The 22,239-nt window shown below is 36.9% G+C and overlaps 1 protein-coding gene across 1 annotated transcript in view; it reads left to right on the top strand.

The window, feature by feature from the left end:
• Window positions 1–18,831: 18,831 nt before the first annotated feature.
• Window positions 18,832–22,239, top strand: part of SCIN (scinderin) — a 72,139-nt gene continuing 68,731 nt past the window's right edge. The window contains exon 1 of the mRNA XM_012757169.3: window positions 18,832–19,124. Within this exon, the coding sequence (XP_012612623.1) occupies window positions 18,926–19,124 (199 nt within the window). The 5' untranslated portion in view covers window positions 18,832–18,925. The remainder of the gene's footprint in view (window positions 19,125–22,239) is intronic.

The following is a 22,239-nucleotide window of genomic DNA, read 5'->3' as shown; positions in this document are numbered from 1 at the left end:
TAGCCTGGGCAACAAAGCGAGACTCTGTTTTAAAAAAAAAATAGATTCATTATATGAACAAAGGTTTCTATATTTTTTCTTTTCACTGGATGATTTTTCTGTTTCCTGAATGAGTGGCAAGAACCTATAAAAAATATTTTTATGACTAACTATAAAAACATACTATTTCATCACTAAGTAAAATATCACTAAGGGAGAGAATTCTAATATTAAATTTTTTGGAGTGAGACAAAATTCAGCACTTTTGTTCTATTTTAGTACTACTTTATAAATTGGCTTGTAAACTGCTCTTATTTGATAGATGGAAAGCAGAAGGGATTAATTCTGATTGTCATGATAAAAATACAATTTTGAAGTCTTTCTATATTCAAAAGGAAACAGAAATAGAAGTAGAAAAAGCTCCTTGCTTAATGATTTTGACAGACAAAAGTCTTCTTGAGGAAATGTGGCTAAGGGAAATAAAATAAAAATCAAAATAAATAAAATAAAATGTGGTCTCATAATAATAGTTTGGTATTTTTCCTCTATTCCTATTTTTTGGTTCAACTTGTACAAAGTAGAAATTAATACTGCTCCTTGAATACATAGTAGGAATTGCCTGCACAATTTTCCTTGTTTGGTACTTCCTGGGTTTTTTTTGTTTGTTTTTTTTTTTTGAGACAGAGTCTCACTCTGTTGCCCAGCCTAGAGTGAGTGCCGTGGCGTCAACCTAGCTCACAGCAACCTCAATATCCTGGGCTCAAGCAATCCTTCTGCCTCAGCCTCCCGAGTAGCTGGGACTACAGGCATGCACCACCATGCCCGGCTAATTTTTTCTGTATATTTTTAGTTGTCCAGCTAATTTCTTTCTATTTTTAGTAGAGACAGGGTCTCGCTCTTGCTCAGGCTGGTCTTGAACTCCTGACCTCGAGCGATCCACCAGCCTCAGCCTCCCAGAGTGCTAGGATTACAGGAGTGAGCCACTGCGCCTGGCCTGGTCTGGTATTTTTAATGTCTTTTAAATACTTATCTACTCACAGGGAAAAGTCATTCAATAACTTAAATTTAATATATAGCTTATCCATTTTATCCCAGAATTCTGTTGAAGCAAAGTATTATGGCTTTTTTTTCTAAAGTAGTAATTTTTTTTAGCAAATTGGCTATAATACTTACTTAGTTTTCTCAAAGAGTGAGGAAGAAAATATAGATGTTAGAAATTGAGAAAAATTGAAATCATGTGAAAGAGATATATTGTCTCCAAGGGCAAGAGCAGACTATAAGTAGAACTGTCAGTAATCTTTCCAGGTTTTAATGTTAATTCCCATAATTGTCAATTACTCTTTAAAATAATCAAAGTAAATTTCAAAAGAAAATTATGTTTAATATGATATTAATTTGTTTAAAAATTATATATGTATATATAAATATTAGAGATATACAAAATATTTAAAGTTATGTCAGGATAGAATTTTTCTTTATACTTTTATATATTTTCTAAATTTTCATCAACTTAAATCATTACTTTAGCAAGTAAAACAAGAAACAATAAATGCTAATAAATAATGCTAACAAAAATTAAAACTGATTTAAAACCACCCCTCTCAAAAACAAACTTGTACCACAGATTATTCCTTTAAAATTTTTGACCAAATGTGCCTCTCTCTCTCTATGTGTGTGTGTGTGTGTGTGTGTGTGTGTGTGTGTGTGTGTGTTTGAGGAATCAAATTGCATATATTTTCCTACCTGATCGTGGCCCAAAAAATGAGTATCTTCAGAGCACATTTACTAATAGAATATTAAACTTTATTAGTTTCAGAAGAGGATTGAGCCAAACCAGATGTTGAAGAAACCTCTCAATTACAGCTATGAAAAAAATTATCTTAAAAGAAAAAGGGTTCAATAATCATTACTATTTATTTGAAACAGTGCTGTAAAGGCCTATAATTTAAGAGAAGGCCAAAAATATCTCGAAGGGGAAGCTAAAGAGGAAGATAGTACCAGTCAAATTGCTTAATATAGACACCATGTAGCAGGAATTGTCATGGCAAAGAGATGATGTTACCAAATGAAACAATTTCAGACCAGCCATCAAGCTTTCACATTCTAATTGAATTACTTTAAACTCTGGGGTTTTCTTTTGGTGGGACTGAGTCATCGGAAAAGCAAAATGGAATCATGGACTGAATAGTTTTTAAGGTCCTATTCACCTTTTAATTTCTATCTCAGATATTTATTTATTTAACAATGAAAAAATTGGCCACCCATATGAATTAAAATAAAAGAATATATTTTCAATCACCATATGCATAAGTATTTTATATGTAGATTGAATATACAGAGAGACAAAGCTATAAAAGTATTAGAAGATAACATGGGAGAATATTTTAAGCTTCTTGTAGAAAGGTCAACTTAAAGAAGGAAAAAAGTCCAGATACAACCCACAGACTAGGAGAAAAATATTTGTAAAACATATATGAGACAACGAGTTAATATTCCTAATATACACAACAATTAAAGAAATTAAAGAAACCATACAATAATCCAACATATAAATACTATGTATATAAAGTCACAAAATACCTATTAATGTAAGCAGAAAAAAGATAAAGGAATATGCTTAACTTCACTATTAGCAAGGAAATGCAAATTAAAACCAAATACAATATAATTTGTACCCATTGGATTTATAATAACTATTAATAAATTGATAGTATTAACTGGCTAGGGTCTTAGGAAATGGACAGTCTTATACACAGTTTTTAAGAGTTTAAAATAGTGTGATATGAATTGGGGAATACTTCATGAGTATCTATTAAAATATTTAAATGTAAATATAATTTGATCTATCAGTTTCACTTCCATTCTTCAAAACGTGTAGTACTAATATGCAAAGTTATATATAGAAACCTGTACCTTTAAGTGTTATTTGTAAAACAAAAAACCTGAGAAGAAAAACTACAGGTACACCAATGTAAGGATGGTATATCTGTATAATGTGCTAAACGACAGTTATTTTTTTAATGAGATAAATTTATGTGTACTTACCTGAAAAAATAATCCATGGTAAGTAAAAATTGTGAGATGAAACCAATAGGATACCATTTTGGTGCATATATGTGTGTGTATCCATATTAACATGGATATATATTCATACGTGCTTATGTGTAAATATATAGGCATGTACATACACATAGACATACATATGTTCTAGTCTGTGCGTGTGTTTATAATAATTATAGTAGCTAATATTTCTGGGTCTTTAGCTTGTGCTAGCCATTAATTGACTCAGTTAATCCTCAGAACTACCCTATAAACCAGAGATTAGCATCCTCCCTTTTTTAAAAGCAATTTGCCCCAGTCATGCTGTTGGTGATGGAGCTGGAATTGATTTTATGCAGTTGATCTCCAGAGCCTACACTTCTTAAAGGTTCCATTCAAAAGTTCTCTGAACAGGATCAGCCTGAAAGAGAGAAGCAGACCAAGTAGCCTGGTTAGTGTTGTCAAGCTCCAAAGATCCCAAGGATCCTAGACTTTCTTCTCTGAGTCGTTCATGAACATTTGGATGATTCTTGTTGCCTTTTTAAAGGCTCAGACTCCTTTTCTTCTTTGACAGCAGGAAGCTGAATTCTAACTTTCATCTCTTAATTAATACCTCTGTGTAGTAAAATGAAAGGTCAGTGAATTTAAAATATTAAGATTCTTGCTGGGCATGGTGGTTCACGCCTGTAATCCTAGCACTCTGGGAGGCAGAGGCAGGAGGATCCCTCAAGGTCAGGAGTTCCAAACTAGCCTGAGCAAGAGCGAGGCCCCCGTCTCTACTAAAAATAGAAAGAAATTAATTGGCCAACTAAAATATATAGAAAAAATTAGCAGGGCATGGTGGCACATGCCTATAATTCCAGCTACTTGGGAGGCTGAGACAGAAGGATTGCTTGAGCCCAGGAATTTGAGGTTGCTGTGAGCTAGACTGATGCCACGGCACTCTAGCCTGGGCAACAGAGTAAGACTCTGTCTCAAAAAAAGAAAAAAAGATTCTATTAGGTAAGAAATGTAGCCTTTGGAGGACACACTGACATTTGAATGACAGATGCAGCTTTCTATCAGAGCCACAATATTATTGATTAAATCCTGGGCTTGCTGAGAATATCAATAACTAAGAATTTAAAGCAGTGAGGAAAAATTGTCTACATTTGTATTATATAAAGCTATGCAATAACAACGAGCTAAATATAAATCTGTTCACATTCTTATGGCCAAAACAATTGCATTAGCAATTGTTATAGGCCAAGGTATAACCTGCTGCTTCTATTTTTCTTTGTGAATGTTTTGGGCAAGTGAAAGTTTTGCTCAAGTTTTGAAAAAGTGACTATCTAAAAAATATTAGATGTCATCATCAGGGTTATGTGGAGATTATCAAGTACTTATTTAGAAAAAAATAAAGAGCAGTTATTTCCAAAGCTAATTCAAACCAGATGCATGTTAAAACTCGAAGCAAACATTATAGTTTTCTAATGAGAAAACTTTGTATGGTTCAGTGGATTTCAAAACAATTTTCAGAATTCTTCAAATGTGCAACTCCATGCTGCATTTTTGCCTTTTTTGTGTAACAAATATATGTTTAAAACTTCTTTTCAAAACAATTTTTATGCTAAAAACACATATTCATTGCTATGCACTTTATTTTTGTTTTGTTTTGTTTTGTTTTGTTTTGTTTTGTTTTGAGACAGAGTCTTACTCTGTTGCCCGGACTAGAGTGCCATGGCGTCAGCCTAGCTCACAGCAACCTCAGACTCCTGGGCTCAAACAATCCTCCAGACTCAGCCCCTGAGTAGCTGGGACTATAGGCATGCCACCATGCCTGGCTAATTTCATATATATATATATATATATATATATATATATATATATAATTTAAGTTGGCCAATTAATTTCTTTCTATATTTAGGGTCTCGCTCTTGCTCAGGCTGGTTTTGAACTCCTGACCTTGAGGGATCCTCCTGCCTCTGCCTCCCAGAATGCTAGGATTACAGGCATGAGCCACCATGCCTGGCCTGCTATGTATTTTAAATTAAATGTGAATGTTATCCCAGAGCAAATAACTAATTCTTATTGAACACGTTCTATAAGTCTTCTAGTTATTTGTTATGTATGCTTTATGCACAATCCAATTTAACCTTTTCAACCTATATATATATATATATATTCAATTTAGATTCATCTTCACCATTTTGCAGAGGGGGAGGTGGAAGAGGTTATTAATTTACCAAAGGCCACATGGTTTACAAATGGAGTATCTGAAAATCAAACCCAGGTAGTTTTTTGCATTTTTTGCTTGTTTTAATTGCAAAGTCCAGATTCCTAACCACTATACTCTGTCTCTAGAGTTAGGCGTGTGGCTGGGCGCGGTGGCTCATGCCTGTAATCCTAGCTCTCTGGGAGGCCGAGGCGGGCGGATTGCTCGAGGTCAGGAGTTCGAAACCAGCCTGAGCAACAGCGAGACCCCGTCTCTACTATAAATAGAAAGAAATTAATTGGCCATCTAATATATCTAGAAAAAAAAAAATTAGCTGGGCATGTAGTCCCAGCTACTTGGGAGGCTGAGGCAGGAGGATTGCTTGAGCCCAGGAGCTTGAGGTTGCTGTGAGCTAGGCTGACGTCATGGCACTCACTCTAGCCTGGGCAACAAAGCGAGACTCTGTCTCAAAAAAAAAAAAAAAAAAAAAAGTTATAAAAAAAAAAAATAGAGTTAGGCGTGCAAAGACAGGAAACACATTTCAACTCTTTTCATTTCTAATTTTATCACTGGAAAGCTAATTGCTAAGTCATATCTCCTAAACTAATAAGTATTTGACATATTCATTTGTCTACAAAATTTGATACACAAAGTAGAAGGTTTTTATTCTTCTCTTTGAGTAGAAAAATGTCTTTTCTATGTTTTCTAGGATAGAAGAAAAACCTGAAAGCAAAGATAACTGCTATATTTTTTATTGACTGTAAAGAAACATTCAATTCTTTTCACTGGTTGAAACATACATTTAAAATATTCAAATTTCAAACAATTTTACTTTCATTGAGATAGAACTTTAAACTTTTTTTTATATTTGTCTCACTTACCAAACTTTTAAACTGTTCTTAATAGATGAACAAAGACCTTTCTATAGAAAACATTCACTTTTAATCTCTTAATCCCAAAAGGGAAAGGTGAAGGCTAAATTGAAAATCTGCTTAGGCCATCCAAGTGACTAAAGGAAAGTTAACTGCTTGAAGACATTGGAAAGATGTCATCATTCTCAAAAAATGACAGGGGAAAGAAGCCAGAAAGTTGTATTATGAAGCCTTAAAGGCAGAGGCCTCAGAGTTATTTATTCTCATACGCCTATCAACATTCTCCTTCAGATTTTTATATTCACTGTTTAAAATGTTTAAATTATCATGAATTTTATAATAAATGTAACAAAGTTACTAATTTTCAACTAGTGTTTTAATATAGGAATTTCCCCCTAATTACTCATTAGTTTAAACATGTAAATGAGATTAGCCAGTTTCACTCACTAATCTCCTTTTGGACAATTGTTCTCCGTGCTGTCTTTATAAATTAAAAAAAAAAAAAATCTTTCTCTTTCTCCACAAAGTCATTTGATTATGATTAATATTTATTCGTTTGATAGTTTAATTTAAAAATTGCTTGATGAGAAGGAAAGCAAATTCTGTAGACAGGAGTTGCCCCACACAAACTTGGAGAAGAAGAAAAGTTACCAATTACCACACATAAGGAAAAGCAGCCCACACCTCCCAGTTATTTTGTCAGTCCTGAGCGTGGCTGGCCTAGTTGACTGGCATCATAAACTCTTAAGAATGTATCCAGTCATGCAACTGTAAAAGCTTTATTCATTTCACAAATATTTCAAAAGGCAATTATAACTAAATGATTTTTAAACTCAGACAAAGCCAAAGTTTTTTTTTTTTTTAAGAGAAACTTTTTATAATGGAGGATTTTAAATAGATACAAAAGTTGATCTCAAAGAATAGTGAACTCCTATATTTCTATCACTCAATATCAACAATTAATATCAATCACTGTGGCAATTCTATCTCACCTATCCCTCCCCAACTTTCTTTTTGCAGTATTTCAATGTAAATCCGAGACTTTGTGTCATTTTATTGATAAACATTTCACTATTTCTGTAAGTGTGAACAAGATGTTTTTATCTTTTTACCTCTTATTTTTAAGGAATATATGCATTGCAGTTTTTCATTGTCATTGTTTAAATAGTTAAATATTGCAATCACATGATAAAGGCCATGAATGCAAGAGGATAGTAATTAAGACCATTGGAAAGAATATAGCTGAAAGGAAAGACATATTTTCCTTCATTTTTCTGTCTTCTCTTACTTTAGGTACTCATCATCTATTTCCTCCTTGCTGCTTCTTTAATTCAGAAAGTAAAATGATTAGTGAGTCATTATAAGCTTTGAAATTAAGTAGGAAGAAAGGTCAAAATAAAAACAATATAAAGCATATTATCCTTAATAATCATTTGAACACTTTTGTAATGAAAGTTTATAAGGTTGCAAGATTTCCAGACATAGGAACAAGTAATTTTCTATCTTAAAGTTGATGGTAATAAAATAGTAAATTAGTAACCCAGGTTTTACAGTTCATGTGAAACATTTCCTGAATTAAAGATTTTTCTTTTTGTCACAAAAGCTAAAAGTATACATAGGAAAAAATGGGGTTGGAACCACCATATTAATCTCCATTAATTCTTTATATTATTCTTTAAAGCCCCTAACTAAGATTTCTTTAAATTTCTGAATCACTTTTTATTGTAACAGGTCTAAATTTTATATATTGATATACTAACATTCTAACTAACTATCACTAAAATATAGATTGTTTTTTAAATTTCTGTTGCGTTGCAATTTTGGATCTCAGGTACACAGAATTAGACTGGTGGTACTCCTTGGTTTGTGACCAGTTTTTATAATTAACTAGTGCACCTTCTCTCTCTTGTGTTTTATTTCATGATTGTTTCCATTCATTCCTCCATCAACAATCCCTTTCCCACCTCACCAGGCACTCATGCTTCCAAGCCACATTCCACATGGTGCATGGTTATTTGTAAGTATGTGCATCTATGACATTTGTTTTTATTAAAATAGGTATGCTTTTAATGGCATAAATTGTATTACATTCTGTCTCTTACTATTTTATTCAAATTTATAGTTCTGAAATCTGCCTACACTGCCATTCCTTCCATGCTGTTTATTGCTTCTTTACATGGTATGTTATTTCTCTGGTGCATATCCAGATTCTACTTATACATTTATCTGTTTCTGATCCCTGAGGTTGCCTTCAAGTTCTTTTTACCATAGTGTGCTCTGGTGGCTAGCTTTGCACATGTCCTCTTGTACATATGTATGAATTTACTCATCCCTTCCCCCCACTGCTGCCACCTGCTGGATATCCAATTAATGTTATTTCCATATGTGCACATAAGTGTTGATCAATTAATTCCAATTTAATGGTGAGTACATGTGGTGTTTGTTTTTCCATTCTTGTGATACTTCACTTAGAAGAAGGGTCTCTAGTTCCATCCAGGTTAATACAAGAGGTATTAGTTCACCATTTTTTATGGCTGAGTAGTACTCCATGGAATGCATATACCACATTTTATTAATCCACTCATGTATTGATGGGCACTTGGGTTATTTCCACATCTTTGCAATTGTGAATTGTGCTGCTATAAACATTCAAGCGCAGGTGCGCAACATATCTAATCATCAAGGAGATGCAAATCAAAACCACAATGAGATATCACTTAACTCCAGTAAGAATGGCTTTTATCAAAAAGTCCCACAACAACAAATGTTGGCCTGGATACAGAGATATAGGAATACTCATACACTGTTGGTGAGACTGCAAACTAGTACAGACTCTATGGAAAGTAGTATAGAGATACCTCAAAGAACTAAAGGCAGAACTACCACTTGATCCAGCAATCCCACTACTGGGTATTTACCCAAAGGAAAAAAAGACATTGTACAAAAAAGACAGCTGGCTCTTAACCACTAACACAGAGAGACGGATGGAAGGAAGAAAAGAGACAGATAGATCAAATGATAATGCATTCACCTGTATTAACTAAAAATTTGATAAGGATATGAAACAAATTGTTAAAACATTGTAACCTTTAAAAGATGGAATTTGATGGGCTAAAGATGAGCATTACCTTCTTAAATATGTTTGTCAAAATATAGAGAAAAAATATGTGATTATGGATAAATGTAATTCCTTTATAATTTTCAAATAAAAACAAAAGTTAAAATTAACTTTCGCCGGGCGTGGTGGCTCAAGCCTGTAATCCTAGCACTCTGGGAGGCTGAGGCGGGCGGATTGCTCTAGGTCAGGAGTTCGAAACCAGCCTGAGCGAGACCCCGTCTCTACTAAAAATAGAAAGAAATTAATTGACCAACTAAAAGTATATATACAAAAAAATTAGCCGGGTATGGTGGTGCATGCCTGTAGTCCCAGCTACTTGGGAGGCTGAGGCAGGAGGATCACTTGAGCCCAGGAGTTTGAGGTTGCTGTGAGCTAGGCTGATGCCACGGCACTCACTCTAGCCTGGGCAACAAAAGTGAGACTCTGTCTCAAAAAAAAAAAAATTAAATTAAATTAACTTTCAGTGAATCTAAATTGAAATGAAATTTTTCCATGCCATAAAGTCAGAGTTATTCAAATGGAAAGATGGAAAATATTTAAATATTCTACATTGTTTCCAGCCTCAATCACCTAAAGAAAGATCTGTGTATTACGAGTGATAAAACAAATTACAAATCAAAATGTACAGTATTGTATCATGATCTTAATTTTATTCAAAATGTTATCAGAGCGTATGTTTAGATTATATGACTAGGGATAAATTTAATCTTATTTGTAGTTCCTATTTTCAAAATTGTCCTCAGTAATCATGTGTTAACTAATTATACTCAGAAAAATGCACGATAAATGATAAAATCAAAAATAGTGAATAAATAAAAAGAATTCTCACTCATCTTTAAAAAACTGTCTCAAGTATCTCAGTGCCCCCAAGACTGCTTTGGTGAAGCAAATTGCTTTCCATCTTTCCTCAGTTGGCCTCCACTAGAAGCATGAGTACCAGGTGTCCAAGGAATAGTTATTCAACAGCTTATTTTTAACACTTGTCATTTTAGGAGAGGAACTGGGTAGATACGGAATGGATGAGGCTCCCTTTGCCTGGTCTCAAAATACAATGTTCTCTGAAATATTTAAAATAAAATATCTTCAAAAACCCTTCCAATCAATTTGATTAGTACATAGAAGCCTGTGATTTCAAGGAAGCCTCAACATAGATAAAAGGAAGTTAAGAGTAAAAGGAATACCACTGAAATTGCATAATTTAAACTCATACAAAGGGATGTTGAGTCAAAGAGAGACTCAGCTAAAGGAAGTCATCTTGGGCCAGCAGAAGGAAATCTTTAAGCCTTAACTTTTTAAACAACTTTCCATTTGGCTTAAGTGACTTAATTAATCTTACTTTTGTAAGTATCCTGACAACAAAATGATAATCTGATCATATCAAGACTTCCATCATTTTCTATGGTCCCACAGTTGTGACATTCAAATATCGTTGACATACTCTTTGAAAATCTGAAGTTATTTCTAACAAGCTGGTAAAGCCAGGAATAGAAATAAACAAACAAAACAAAATAAATTATTAATTATGATTATTAATAAATACAGATGTTTAGAAAAATCAAGCAAAAAAAGCAGCTATAGTCTCAAACAGCTTTAGCCTCAATTTCAGCATTTTTTTTTTTTTTTTTTTTTTTGAGACAGAGTCTCGCTTTGTTGCCCTGGCTAGAGTGAGTGCCATGGCGTCAGCCTAGCTCACAGCAACCTCAATCTCCTGGGCTCAAGCAATCCTGCTGCCTCAGCCTCCCAAGTAGCTGGGACTAAGGCATGCGCCACCATGCCCAGCTAATTTTTTGTATATATATTAGTTGGTCAATTAATTTCTTTCTATTTATAGTAGAGATGGGGTCTCGCTCTTGCTCAGGCTGGTTTCGAACTCCTGACCTTGAGCAATCCGCCCACCTCGGCCTCCCAGAGTGCTAGGATTACAGTCGTGAGCCACCGCGCCCGGCCTAATTTCAGCATATTTTTAAACCATTTGATCTCTATAAAAATAATCTTAAAGGAAAAATTACCATTTTAAATCAGAAATCATCATGAGAACTTGATCCTCCACTTTTTTTTGGTCATAAGTATCATCTCATGTAAACTTCTAAAGTAATGATTATGTCTTCGCTCAATAATCTTACAATGGTTAACAATTGCCTATGTAATAATAATAATACATGATATTATTAAGAGGCAAGTGTCAAATTAACCATTTATAATCTGCTGCCATAAATAGGTTTACAAAAAATTATTTATCACAATAGTAGACATTTAAGAACAGTAAAACCTTCACCTTAGTACTGCACCATAAACCATGCCTTTATAGTTATAGTATTATGTTTAATTTTAAAATAACTAACTCATCAACCAAGTGCTCATTAATTCATGAGTGGATTAACAAAATGTGAAGAATATATATACATATATATACCGTGGAGTACTACTCGGCCATAAAAATGACACAAGAATGTGACTCCCAATGCTGGGAGCCACTTCAGGTCCAAGTGAGTTCTTGGCTTTCGTGCAAGGAAGAATTCAGGAGTGAGCATAAAGTATAAAGTGAAAGTGAGATTTATTCAGAAACTATAGAAAGTCTCCTCCACACCCAGAGCAGAGGCAAGTTTTCCCAGCAGAAAAAAACCCAGCCCTCTGGTTCCTGTTGCCTTTCTATTTAAGAAATGGCTTAATTATAGACTACACAAGGGGAGAAATATTCATGGGCGGGGCAGTGTTTTACTGGACTCAGGGTGACACCTTCTCCACCATCTTGGTTCTAATTAGTTGGAATTTGCCCTGCTTTCATCCTGTTTTGATCAGGGTAATTTGAAACTTTGTTTTGAGACTTCCTGACTCAGGTAATGCTGTAGCAATGCCTGAAGTAATGCCTAAGGCAATGCCTGCAGCAGTGCCCAAAGCAATACCTAAAGCAGCATCTGCCAGTTCCCTATCTCAAAAACATATGAATTAATGTCTTTTGCAACAATTTGGTTGGGACTGAGACCATTATCCTAAGTGAAGTATCTCAGGAATGAAAAAAGAAACTACATGTACTCTCTAATAATTTGGAACTAATGGATGGGCACAAAGAGAAGTAAAAGACATTGGAAATAAAGAACCTGGAAGGGGGGGGGAGAGAAAGTAAAAGTCTACCTAACAGGTACAATGAACATTATTCCAGTGATGGACACACTAATAGCCCTGACTTAAGCATTATAAAAGCTATCCATGTAACAAAAACATTTGTACCCCCTAATGTTTTCGAATAAAAACAAGTAACTGATTCATGAAAGAGAAAGTCCAAGATCCTGATTGAAACTTTTTAAAAAATAGGTGAATTTTTTTTAATTGTAGTTTGTTTAGCATAGGCAGGGAGTATGAAAATATCCACTAGAGTGGATTTCCACTTTTTAATAAAGCTCTGATAGGTTTTGAGGTTAAGGGCACTTGCTGACTATTAACCAGGTTTATTGTGTGCTCAGGACTTTGACATACATAATCTCTTCTAATCCTAACAGCGCTCAAATCTTCTGACTCCAGGTTCCATGCATAGGCATGGAACCCTCAAATCATTTGGTAAATCAAACATAAATTATTATAATTTAGAAGGACTCACAGTAAAAGACATGTATTTTAATTATGTCATCGTTTATAATCAAAGGAAAGCAAATAAATAGCACATTTAAAGCATTTCCCTCTCCTGGGAAAAGAGTACACGTCCTGTCTTTCACATGTTTAGTTTCAACAATGCCGTGGTCATGATGCAGTGACAAAAATATGATGACTCTCAATTCTGAGATTCTATGATTTGAGGAATGAAGATTGAAGCCTTGAAGAATCAAGCCTTGAAGCTGTTTGTTTTTTTTTTTTAACCAACCCTTACAAATGAATTACACAATGAATCATTTACATTATTTGTCATTGTTATTTATTTCAAGAATTAAACTATGCAATGTTTCTCCTTCAGTATTAATAGTCTAAAACATCCAAAACTTAAACTTCCTGACTCTTGGTAAAAGACTTATTCACATTGGCTGTTTCTTCCTGGACTGAGATGATTGATAAACTGATGAATAAGTAAATGAAATTTAATCCAAATGCAATAATCCAATCATGCCTAGTCAGCATGATTACCATAAAGCCAGGGAATAAAATAATGAGACATAAATCCCTAAGTAGACCCACAATCTTGTGAGAGAAAACACATTTCAGAATGTAGTAATGTTAGGTCTCGTGGAGGCTAGACAGGAGGCAAGGAGGTAGCTAAGGGTGGAAAACAAAAACCAAATTGTAGCTAGGAACCAAATTGCTCCTAGGAACTGTTCCCTGGTAGGAATATACATAGTAAAAAGTTCCTAGTAACCTTTTAACGGACCTAGAGCTCATTACCATCAAATTAGCATAACATGGGTGGAGCTTCATGAAGGATTCTAGGGAAGGTGCAGCATAGAAAGGGAAATGATTACATAACCAACCTGTTACATAACCTAGTATATAGCACCAACCTGTCAATCACCCCAAAGGCGGGAAATGACAACCAATTCTGCCAGGAGGAAGGCGCGACAAACTAATGAGCTTATAAAAGGCAGCATGTGCTCACACTTTTAGATTTTTCCTCACTTAAGGAGACTGACCATTCCACTCTCTTTAGAATGTATTTTCACTTTGTGTAGCTTCCTTTTTTCTTTTATGTGATAAAATGTATAAAATTGCCCTGTGTTTGTAATCACTCCATCATCAGCTTCACTGGGAACGGGGGACATCCACATAGACGAACCTAGCAGTTACTGCTGTAATGTAAAAGCATATCCAGGGCATTGGGAGCACAGAAGATGCTGGAATTTCATGGTTCCAGGGGAAGAATGGTGATGAAAATGTGAAGCTTTCATTAGGGTGTAAAGAATTAGAAAACCTTCACAAACCAATAACACAAAGGGAAGGAAATTATTTACTTTTAGAAAACTAGGGTGTGAGAAACAGAATAAAGGCATGGAAAATAAACTAGTACCTGGTTTTGGAGGCCTTTTATGTGTGTAGGAAATGGGTAGTCCTGGTCTGAACTAGAGAACCTGGAAACATTATTCTTAGAGGATTGTATTTGGAGAAATGAATTAGTCACCCCGCTAGTCAATCTCGGTAAGGTTTACTGTTGTTTACTATATACCAGATACTGTTCAAGGTTTATATGTATTCATTTAATCCTCCTGACAATGCTACAAAGAAATTTCTACCAGTATTCTCATTCCACACATGGGAAAACTGAAGTACAATAATGTTAAGTAACTTACCCAAGCTCAGTCAGCTGAAGAGTGAAGTCAAAGGTTCAACCTAGGTTCAACAAAGCCATGTAGTAAACTAAGCCACTGCACTTTCCCACTGCACTTTCACTGCGTGTTTCTACTGAAGATGAGAACCAGAGTAGAAGCAAGAAAGTGGGCAACTAGGGATGGATTTGGGAAACATTTTGGAGAGCCCTGTTGATTGAATGTGGAGATAAAGCAAGAGTGCTGAGTGAAAATTAAACAATGCTGATAATGAAATTAGAAAAAAAGAGGAAAAGCATGTTTGGAGGAAATGATAAGATTGTTGTGAATATGCTGAACTTGACCTTGGTAGGATCAATTAGGTAGCTATGTCACACAGGAAGTTGGAAGTTTGAGTCTGGAGTTTGCTAAGCTAGGAAAACACTAGGGTCAAGATAGTCCCGCACTTGCTTCGGGCACAAAATTAAGGGCATGGCAAAATAAAAAAGTAATCGAAATATTTTAATAATCAAATAATCAAAAAAGTAATCAAATATTTTAATATATAAAATAGTATTTTTTAAATTTTTTAAATTTTTAAAATTTAAAAAAATTTTAAATGTTATTTTTTATTATGATACTTTGCATTTCTTTTGATTTTTAAAAACTCTGCCTTGAAATGGTATTTATCTTGATTGCCAAGGCTTTTGGTTTGTTTGTTTGTTTGTTTGTTTTGGTGCTTCCTTAAATTTTGCATCCCAGGTCTTACTTTCCTAGCTGTAGTCCTGGCCTAATCTAGAAAGAATTTGACTCTTATCTATTCAAAAGTTTTTTATTATTTCTTCAAGAAAGGAATTATCACTAAAATTGAAAGTCAACTTAACTGATAACTCTGATTTTTAAATTATTTTAGGTCTAGAGCACCAGTTTTCATACTTTTTCCCTAGAGGGAGAAAGAGATTTCACTCTACAGATAAGGAAACCAAGATATATAACGGCTCAATGACAAAGTTAAAACTAATTTCTTAGTATTGCATGAGGTACACTAGATCAGAAACTTTTCTAGGTACAAGTTGGAAGAAAATAAAAATATAAGGTATTCTTTTTTCTTTTTTTGAAACTCAGAAAACTTGGGCATATAAAGTATTCTTAAGTGAACAAAGCTTGGCCAAATAATTTGGATTGAAAGCTGTTTGGAAAGAGTAAGTGCTTTGGAATTAGAGAGAGTGTGCTTGAATTCCCATTGGCTACTCACCAGCTGGGTGACCTGTAGCAAGTTCCAAAGCCTCACTCGGTTTCCTCATCTGTAACATTAGGCTTATCATACCTACCTTTCATTGTTTTGTTTGGAGGATAAAAAGAGAATATAGCTAATAAAATTTATCAAGATGTCAACCTGTAACAGAGCATGAATACAAAATAGGAAAATTCCAGGAGATCTTATTTTTAGAAGCTGTATATAGAAGTAGAGAGGCAGAGAAACCAAAGGGATAGTGCAAGTGAGGGGACAGTTTCTGGGACCCAAAGGCAGAGAAAAAGTCACAGTGGCCTTTGGTGGAGGGAGCCAAGAAAATAAATATTCTGACCTCACTTTTCTCTTTCTTTCTAGTCTTTAATCAAGCCCCAAGGTAGAGGGCATCAGAGACCTTACAGTTCCGCCTAAGGGGAAAACCTTGGGGTGCAGAAGGATGGAGAAGGTATCTAAAGGAGCAAAAGGAAGCACAATACCACATAATAATAAGTCCTAAGTACTGAGCATTTCCTATGTAACAGATACAAATGCTTTATTTGTGTCAACTCATTTAATCCAAATAACAACCTTATAAGGCAAATGCTAATATTTTTCCATTTATAAATGAGGAACTGGAAGCTTGCTACATTTAAATGACTTGCTGAAATCTTCAGAACTACAGATGGAGGCAGGAATTAAATCAAGGCACCCTGTGCCAATCATTTCCAAAGATGAATAAACAGTAGTATTGGTTTCATAATTATCATCACTATCATCAAAATTATTTAATTCCAACCACTCTAGCAATTATATTTCTAGGAATTTATCTCACAGTCATAATACTGCATATCCGTAATAAGGTATATTCAAAAACGTTCTTTGTAACACTGTATTGGCCAAATATAGACAAAATTAAATGCCTAATGTTAGGGCTCAGAAACTGATACCCCAAAATATGGCACTTTAACAAGTGCTGAACTGAAGAAGACTCAGGTGTCTCAAGCTGTCTCTGATCTTCCCCCCTCACCCAATCCTCTTTCTCCCCCAAAGCACAGGATGAAGTTATTTTCTGAAGTTCCCTTGTCTGCCTAAAGTCTGGGCCCATCAAAGAAGAAAACTATTACCTCTGGTCCTTTCTCTGAGTTTTCATTAACTGAATTCTTATCACAGGAAGAAACACTTAAGTCAGCAGACAACTCACCTGGACAGACTTTTGTCACAAACCATTATCTGCTCTGCAGGTCCAACAGACTTTGTCCCAGGCCACTGTATGTTCTTCAAGCCCATTGAATTCCCCTAAAAATCATTTACTACCCCCCTAAAATCATCCACACCTCCCCCTCTCCCTTAAGAAGAAGGTTATGTATCCATTTGTACCCCATCGTACTGTGGGGCTATCACTCTGTGATTCCCCCCCACCCCTGTACAGTAATATATTTACATGCCATTCCTGTTAATCTGCCTTTTGTGAGTTGATTTTTCAGCAAACCTTCAGAGGTTGCTCTATGAGTAGGGTTTATTGATAACACACACACACAAACACAATTTATTTTCTCATTTGTTGCCGTGGGAAATGTCCTTCCTTGAAGTAGGTATTAATCAGGAGGTTCTGTAAGTGTCTCCTAATCTCAAGACACACACACACACACACACACACACTGATTCAGAACAGTGCATATGTTACCATTTCTGTTAAATAAATAAAAATAACTGTATTACCTATATTCTTGTTGATAAAAAGAGTATTTCTGGAAAAATACCTAAGAAACTGGTAACTTAGTGCCTTTGGGGAAAGCAACTAGGTGGCAGGGTGAAATTGAGATAAATTTTTATTGCGCACATTTTGTATTCTTAATTTTTACCATGCTCATGTAATAACCTACTTAAAAACATAAATTATTTAAGGAAAAAATCTAATTGTACATTATTAATGACCTTCCAGAGACTTTTGTAATCTGGGAAACAGAGTTAAAGAAAATTTACATGCATCAAAATCATCTTTCCTACTTTTTATATCCTGAGCAACTTGCTTTTTCAATGACAGCAGAATCCTTTGCTTTTGTTAAATGAATGCAAAATAAAGAGTAATTTTCCATCTCTGGTCTACAGTGCTTTGCCCATGCTGCAAATGCAAAAACTGTAGGTAAAACACGAGGAAATGAGCACCTTGAAGCTGGGTAACAGGTAACTCAAAAGGCAGGCCAAGCATAAAATCACACCCACAAACAGCCCTACCTGAGAACATCCCAGAGGCGCAGCTGCTTCTTTTTTCAGCATCCTTCTTGGCTGGAAGAGGCAGCTGGCAAGAGAGCTTAACCACAGCTCCTGAACTCCTGGGGATTTACAGAGAGATAGCTCTGTCCCCAGGGTAGGACAGCTAGTCTTCCAGGTTTTCTCATCCTTTCCAAGAAACCTTACGTGCCATTTTTCATAGTATTTTCAAACAGGGAAGACGGAAACAGACACTCTGGCCATCAGAAATGGAGAGATTGGCTAGTGAAACTATGGAGTCAATGATTAGCATGATTGTTGCTTGAAAAGCCAATGTATTTAAAAGGGTACATTCTATTATCACCATCCCTAGAAAAAAGAGAAGAAAAAAAAGAGTACATTAAAATTCTTCCAGCATGCCAGTGTGGCATAATTCTCTGCTCTCTGACAGCAGGTGCTTGTGTCAGCAGAGGAAGCCTCGTTCTAAGAAAGAACTATTCCAGAGGGGCAGAAGAACAAGTCCTGCTCCTCCTAGGGAAACGCTGACTGAACGCTGAAGGGTAGGGCTGCTGCGCTCTTTCGTCGCCTCAAGCCTCCGGACAGGCACAAGGGAGACCCAGAAGTAACAGGATTAGCGCGAGGAGGGGAAACACCCGCGGGACGGTGGTGATGGGCATGCAAGAGGGAGTGCCACGCAGTTTTAGTCGTTAATCTCCTCCTTTTGTTGCCACAGAAAAATGTCTTTCCTTGGAGGAGGCATTTCGAGGGGTTTCTGTAAGTTCCCTCCGAATCTCAGCATGGCAGGGACGCCGCCTGCGCTCCCGGCCTGGGCAGGGCGTGGAGGCTCGGAGGCGGGCGCGGCGCTTCCCACAGGGGAGCGACTCTGGCCGGGGCCCCTGGCCCCTCCCGCCTGGGGCGCCGCCTCCCGCGAGGGCGAACTCTACAAGTTGCGGGCGGACAGGGTCATTGCTGCCGGTCTCGCTTCAGTCCGACTCCAGTGCGAGCCGAGCCCCGCGCTGCGCCGACTCCCGCCGCCCCGGAGCCTCGTGCGCGCGAGCCATGGCCCGCGAGCTGTACCACCAGGAGTTCTCCCGGGCGGGCACGCAGGCAGGGCTGCAGGTCTGGCGGGTGGAGAAGCTGGAGCTGGCGCCGGTGCCCCAGAGCGCTTACGGCGACTTCTACGTCGGGGATGCCTACCTGGTGCTGCACACGGCGCAGGCGAGCCGAGGCTTCACCTACCGCCTGCACTTCTGGCTCGGTAAGGGGCGGCGCGCGCCGGTCGGGGAGCGGGGGAGGTGAGGGTCCGAGATTTGAGGGCTCGAGGGCAAAGGGGCCTCATCGCGACAGTCGCGCCACCGCGGGGCGCCTCTTTCGGGCCGGTCACTCCTTCCCAGCCAAAGTCAACTCCCCGCCCGCTACAGACGTGCGGCGCGGGGAAGTCCCGGGCAGATTTATCCAGCTGGCTTTGACCTTTGTCAAGTCCAGTTCCTGGACTTTTTGAGGCTGGTCCTCAGGCTTCTGCCTCTTTCACCTTCCCATCTCCGAACGCCACTGTCGCCCAGGAGCGCTGTCCCTGCGCACCCGGCGGCGCTGGCCAAGTCCCGCTCACCTTCCCACAAGTTCAGTCCTGGTTTCCCTGTCAAGATGGGGAGGAAGTCAAACAAGTTTGTGGGTGTCTGCCGCAGTTGGCAAGAAGTCCTTCCCCCTCTTCATAAATTTATGTTTATTTGTTGCCTTTGGGCACCAGTTTATATTTCTCTATTACTTGCAGGGATTAGTGTTCTGGGCCTCTTTCTAACAGGATTCTGCCTGCACCTCGCTGCTTGCCAGGTTTGGCAGACAGAAACTCCTGTTTATCAGGGAGCTAGTGTCTTGGGATGGAAACAGGAAAAAAAAAATACAGACATTATATGTATAAATAAATAGTTCTATATGGCTGATTTGTGTATTTATTTAGATAAGCTGCCTTGTTACTATTTATTAATTTATTATTTATGTTTTAACAAGGATGCAGTGTGGAACAGAATGGCCCCTTCAGCAGTAGTAATTATTTTGGGTTGCATTCCTGCCAGGCTTTCAGGACACTGGGCCTTGTGTGTTCTACTTTTTCCACCTTCTACTTTTACTAGTAAACATCCTAAATGTCCACCCTGTACCTTCATGAGGTCTTGCTCCAGTAGGCACACCCTGTCTAACAACATGCCTATTATCTGAGCCTGTTACCTTCTTTTTTTTTTTTAAGACAAATTCTTGCTCTGTTGCTCCAGGCTAGAGTGCAGTGGCATCATCATAGCTCACTGCAACCTCAAACTCGTGGGCTCCCGCAGTCCTCCTGCCTCAGCCTCCTGAGTGGCTGAGACTACAGATAGGCGCCATAAGCCCCCCGCGCTACGCCCCCCCCCACTAATTTTTCTATTTTTAGTAGAGACAGGTCTTGCTCTTGCTCAAGCTGGTCTGGAACTCCTGAGCTCAAGTAATCTTTTCTCCCTGGAGCTCCCCGAGTCCTTTTGCCTTTTAAAACTAGCTCACCTCCACTGTGCTTGTGTTTATTTTTATTCCTAAGAAGGTAAACACACAAAATCACACACGCACCTGTACACACACACACACGTTCTTAAATTCCTGAAAGCCAACAATTTTCTTTCTAAAATTTTAAGATTTTAACAAACAAAATAGTAGAAAACACTGAGTAGTGACTTCTAAACATGGGCAAATACCTGGAACAGGCACTTGAGAAATTGAGAAATAAAAAGAAGATAGAATGAAGATAGAACTTAAAATTATAGCATTTGGTGTCGAAAAATTGTGTTAGCTTGAGGAAGCTGAGAAGGCTCAGTCTTGAGGTTCTAAACTGATTTTGGTTTCCCAATGCATGGTCATTATTCCTATTATAATGTTATAATACACAGTAATCCATTTATATTTTATACCAGAAAACACTGAAACCTTAATATATAACCTATGTTCAAAAATGAATGATACCAGATAGATTAATGATGTCCACACTGAAGTCTTTCCATCCAGAACTTGGATCTGGGATGAATAAGAGTGTCTGAAATGCATATTTGCCATTTGGGTGAATTAAAATGTGAAAGAATTCCATATGTTAATGTAGACAGCAGTTAAGTTTGATTTTGTCAGAAGACTGCAATGGGATTTGAACACAGTTCTCTAATTCTATAAATTCTTTCTTACACAAGTAGATTTCTTAAGCACTGTTTTTGTGCAGTTTACAGATTCATTTCAGCTCTTAATTATTCACTTAATGCTTGTCAATTTCAAAAATATAATAAAAAAATTATTTGGGTAGGAACATTTAGGATCTTAAAGATATGCTAAAACTGAAGTCAATAGTATGTTAATATCAAGCTAATTTATTCAGTAAATATCAATGTGCCCACCACTGTGTAATGTACTTTTGCATATGAATAATTTATGAAACTTTTCTTAAGTTTCATCATCTTAAAGGTGCAATAAGACAAAAAAATGATACAACACCAGTAAAATATGGTAACTACTGTGAAAGACACACAAATGTTTGTGGTTATGGGGAAAACAGAGAAGCCTTGAGGGAAAACAAGGGAAGCAGAGTAATTGGGAGGGTTCTTGTTTTAAGAGGAAATCACAGGGAGATGGAAAAGCTTAAGGTAAAATATTTCAGCAGTTCTTCCTACTTCAGTTCCCTAAGCAAACTGAATTTTATCAGAAATAGTCTACTGTAATATCTAAATTAGGATGAATCCATAAGGATTAATCAGAGACAGATTGAGAGAAAGTTCTAGGAAGGAAAGCTGAAAGTTCAGGGGAAAAGAACATTTGATTAAAGGAAATCAGGACATCAGTTGGAAGGAAGATAAGTGAAGGTAGAGTCAAAATGGGATTTAAAAAAGGTGCATAGCACAGAAATGATGAAACAGGCTAAATAGGAGTCAGAATGGGAACCAGGAAGAAGTTGTACCTACAATGAGAGAGGACTGAAGGAGAGTGATCTTTCCAGGTTTCTTCCTCAGTGTTTCCATAACACCCTGGCATAGCTCAGATTACTTTATGTACCACTTTGCATTAACATTGTGCGCTTAAATGTAAGGAAAATAAGAATTTGTTGCATATAATTTAGAAGTTTTGGCATTAGTCCTTCTTTAAAAAATCCCAGGTTTGTACATAGTGGTTTAAATGCATCTACCGTCTGCATCTGGCTCCTTATAGCACCAAGTCGATGAGCAAGGCCAGCTGGTAAAACCGCTCTCTGTCACATCCCCAACTTATGCTACCAATATCTACCCTCACTCTTTCTCTTTGCCGGTTTTAACTTTGCATAAATAGATTTTAAAGCAACATACATAACTTTATCCTGTGACTACTCTGTGCTAGGC

This window comes from Microcebus murinus, chromosome 9, assembly GCF_040939455.1.
Source record: "Microcebus murinus isolate Inina chromosome 9, M.murinus_Inina_mat1.0, whole genome shotgun sequence".
Lineage (NCBI taxonomy): Eukaryota > Metazoa > Chordata > Mammalia > Primates > Cheirogaleidae > Microcebus > Microcebus murinus.
This window is presented reverse-complemented; position numbering and strand designations above follow the sequence as displayed.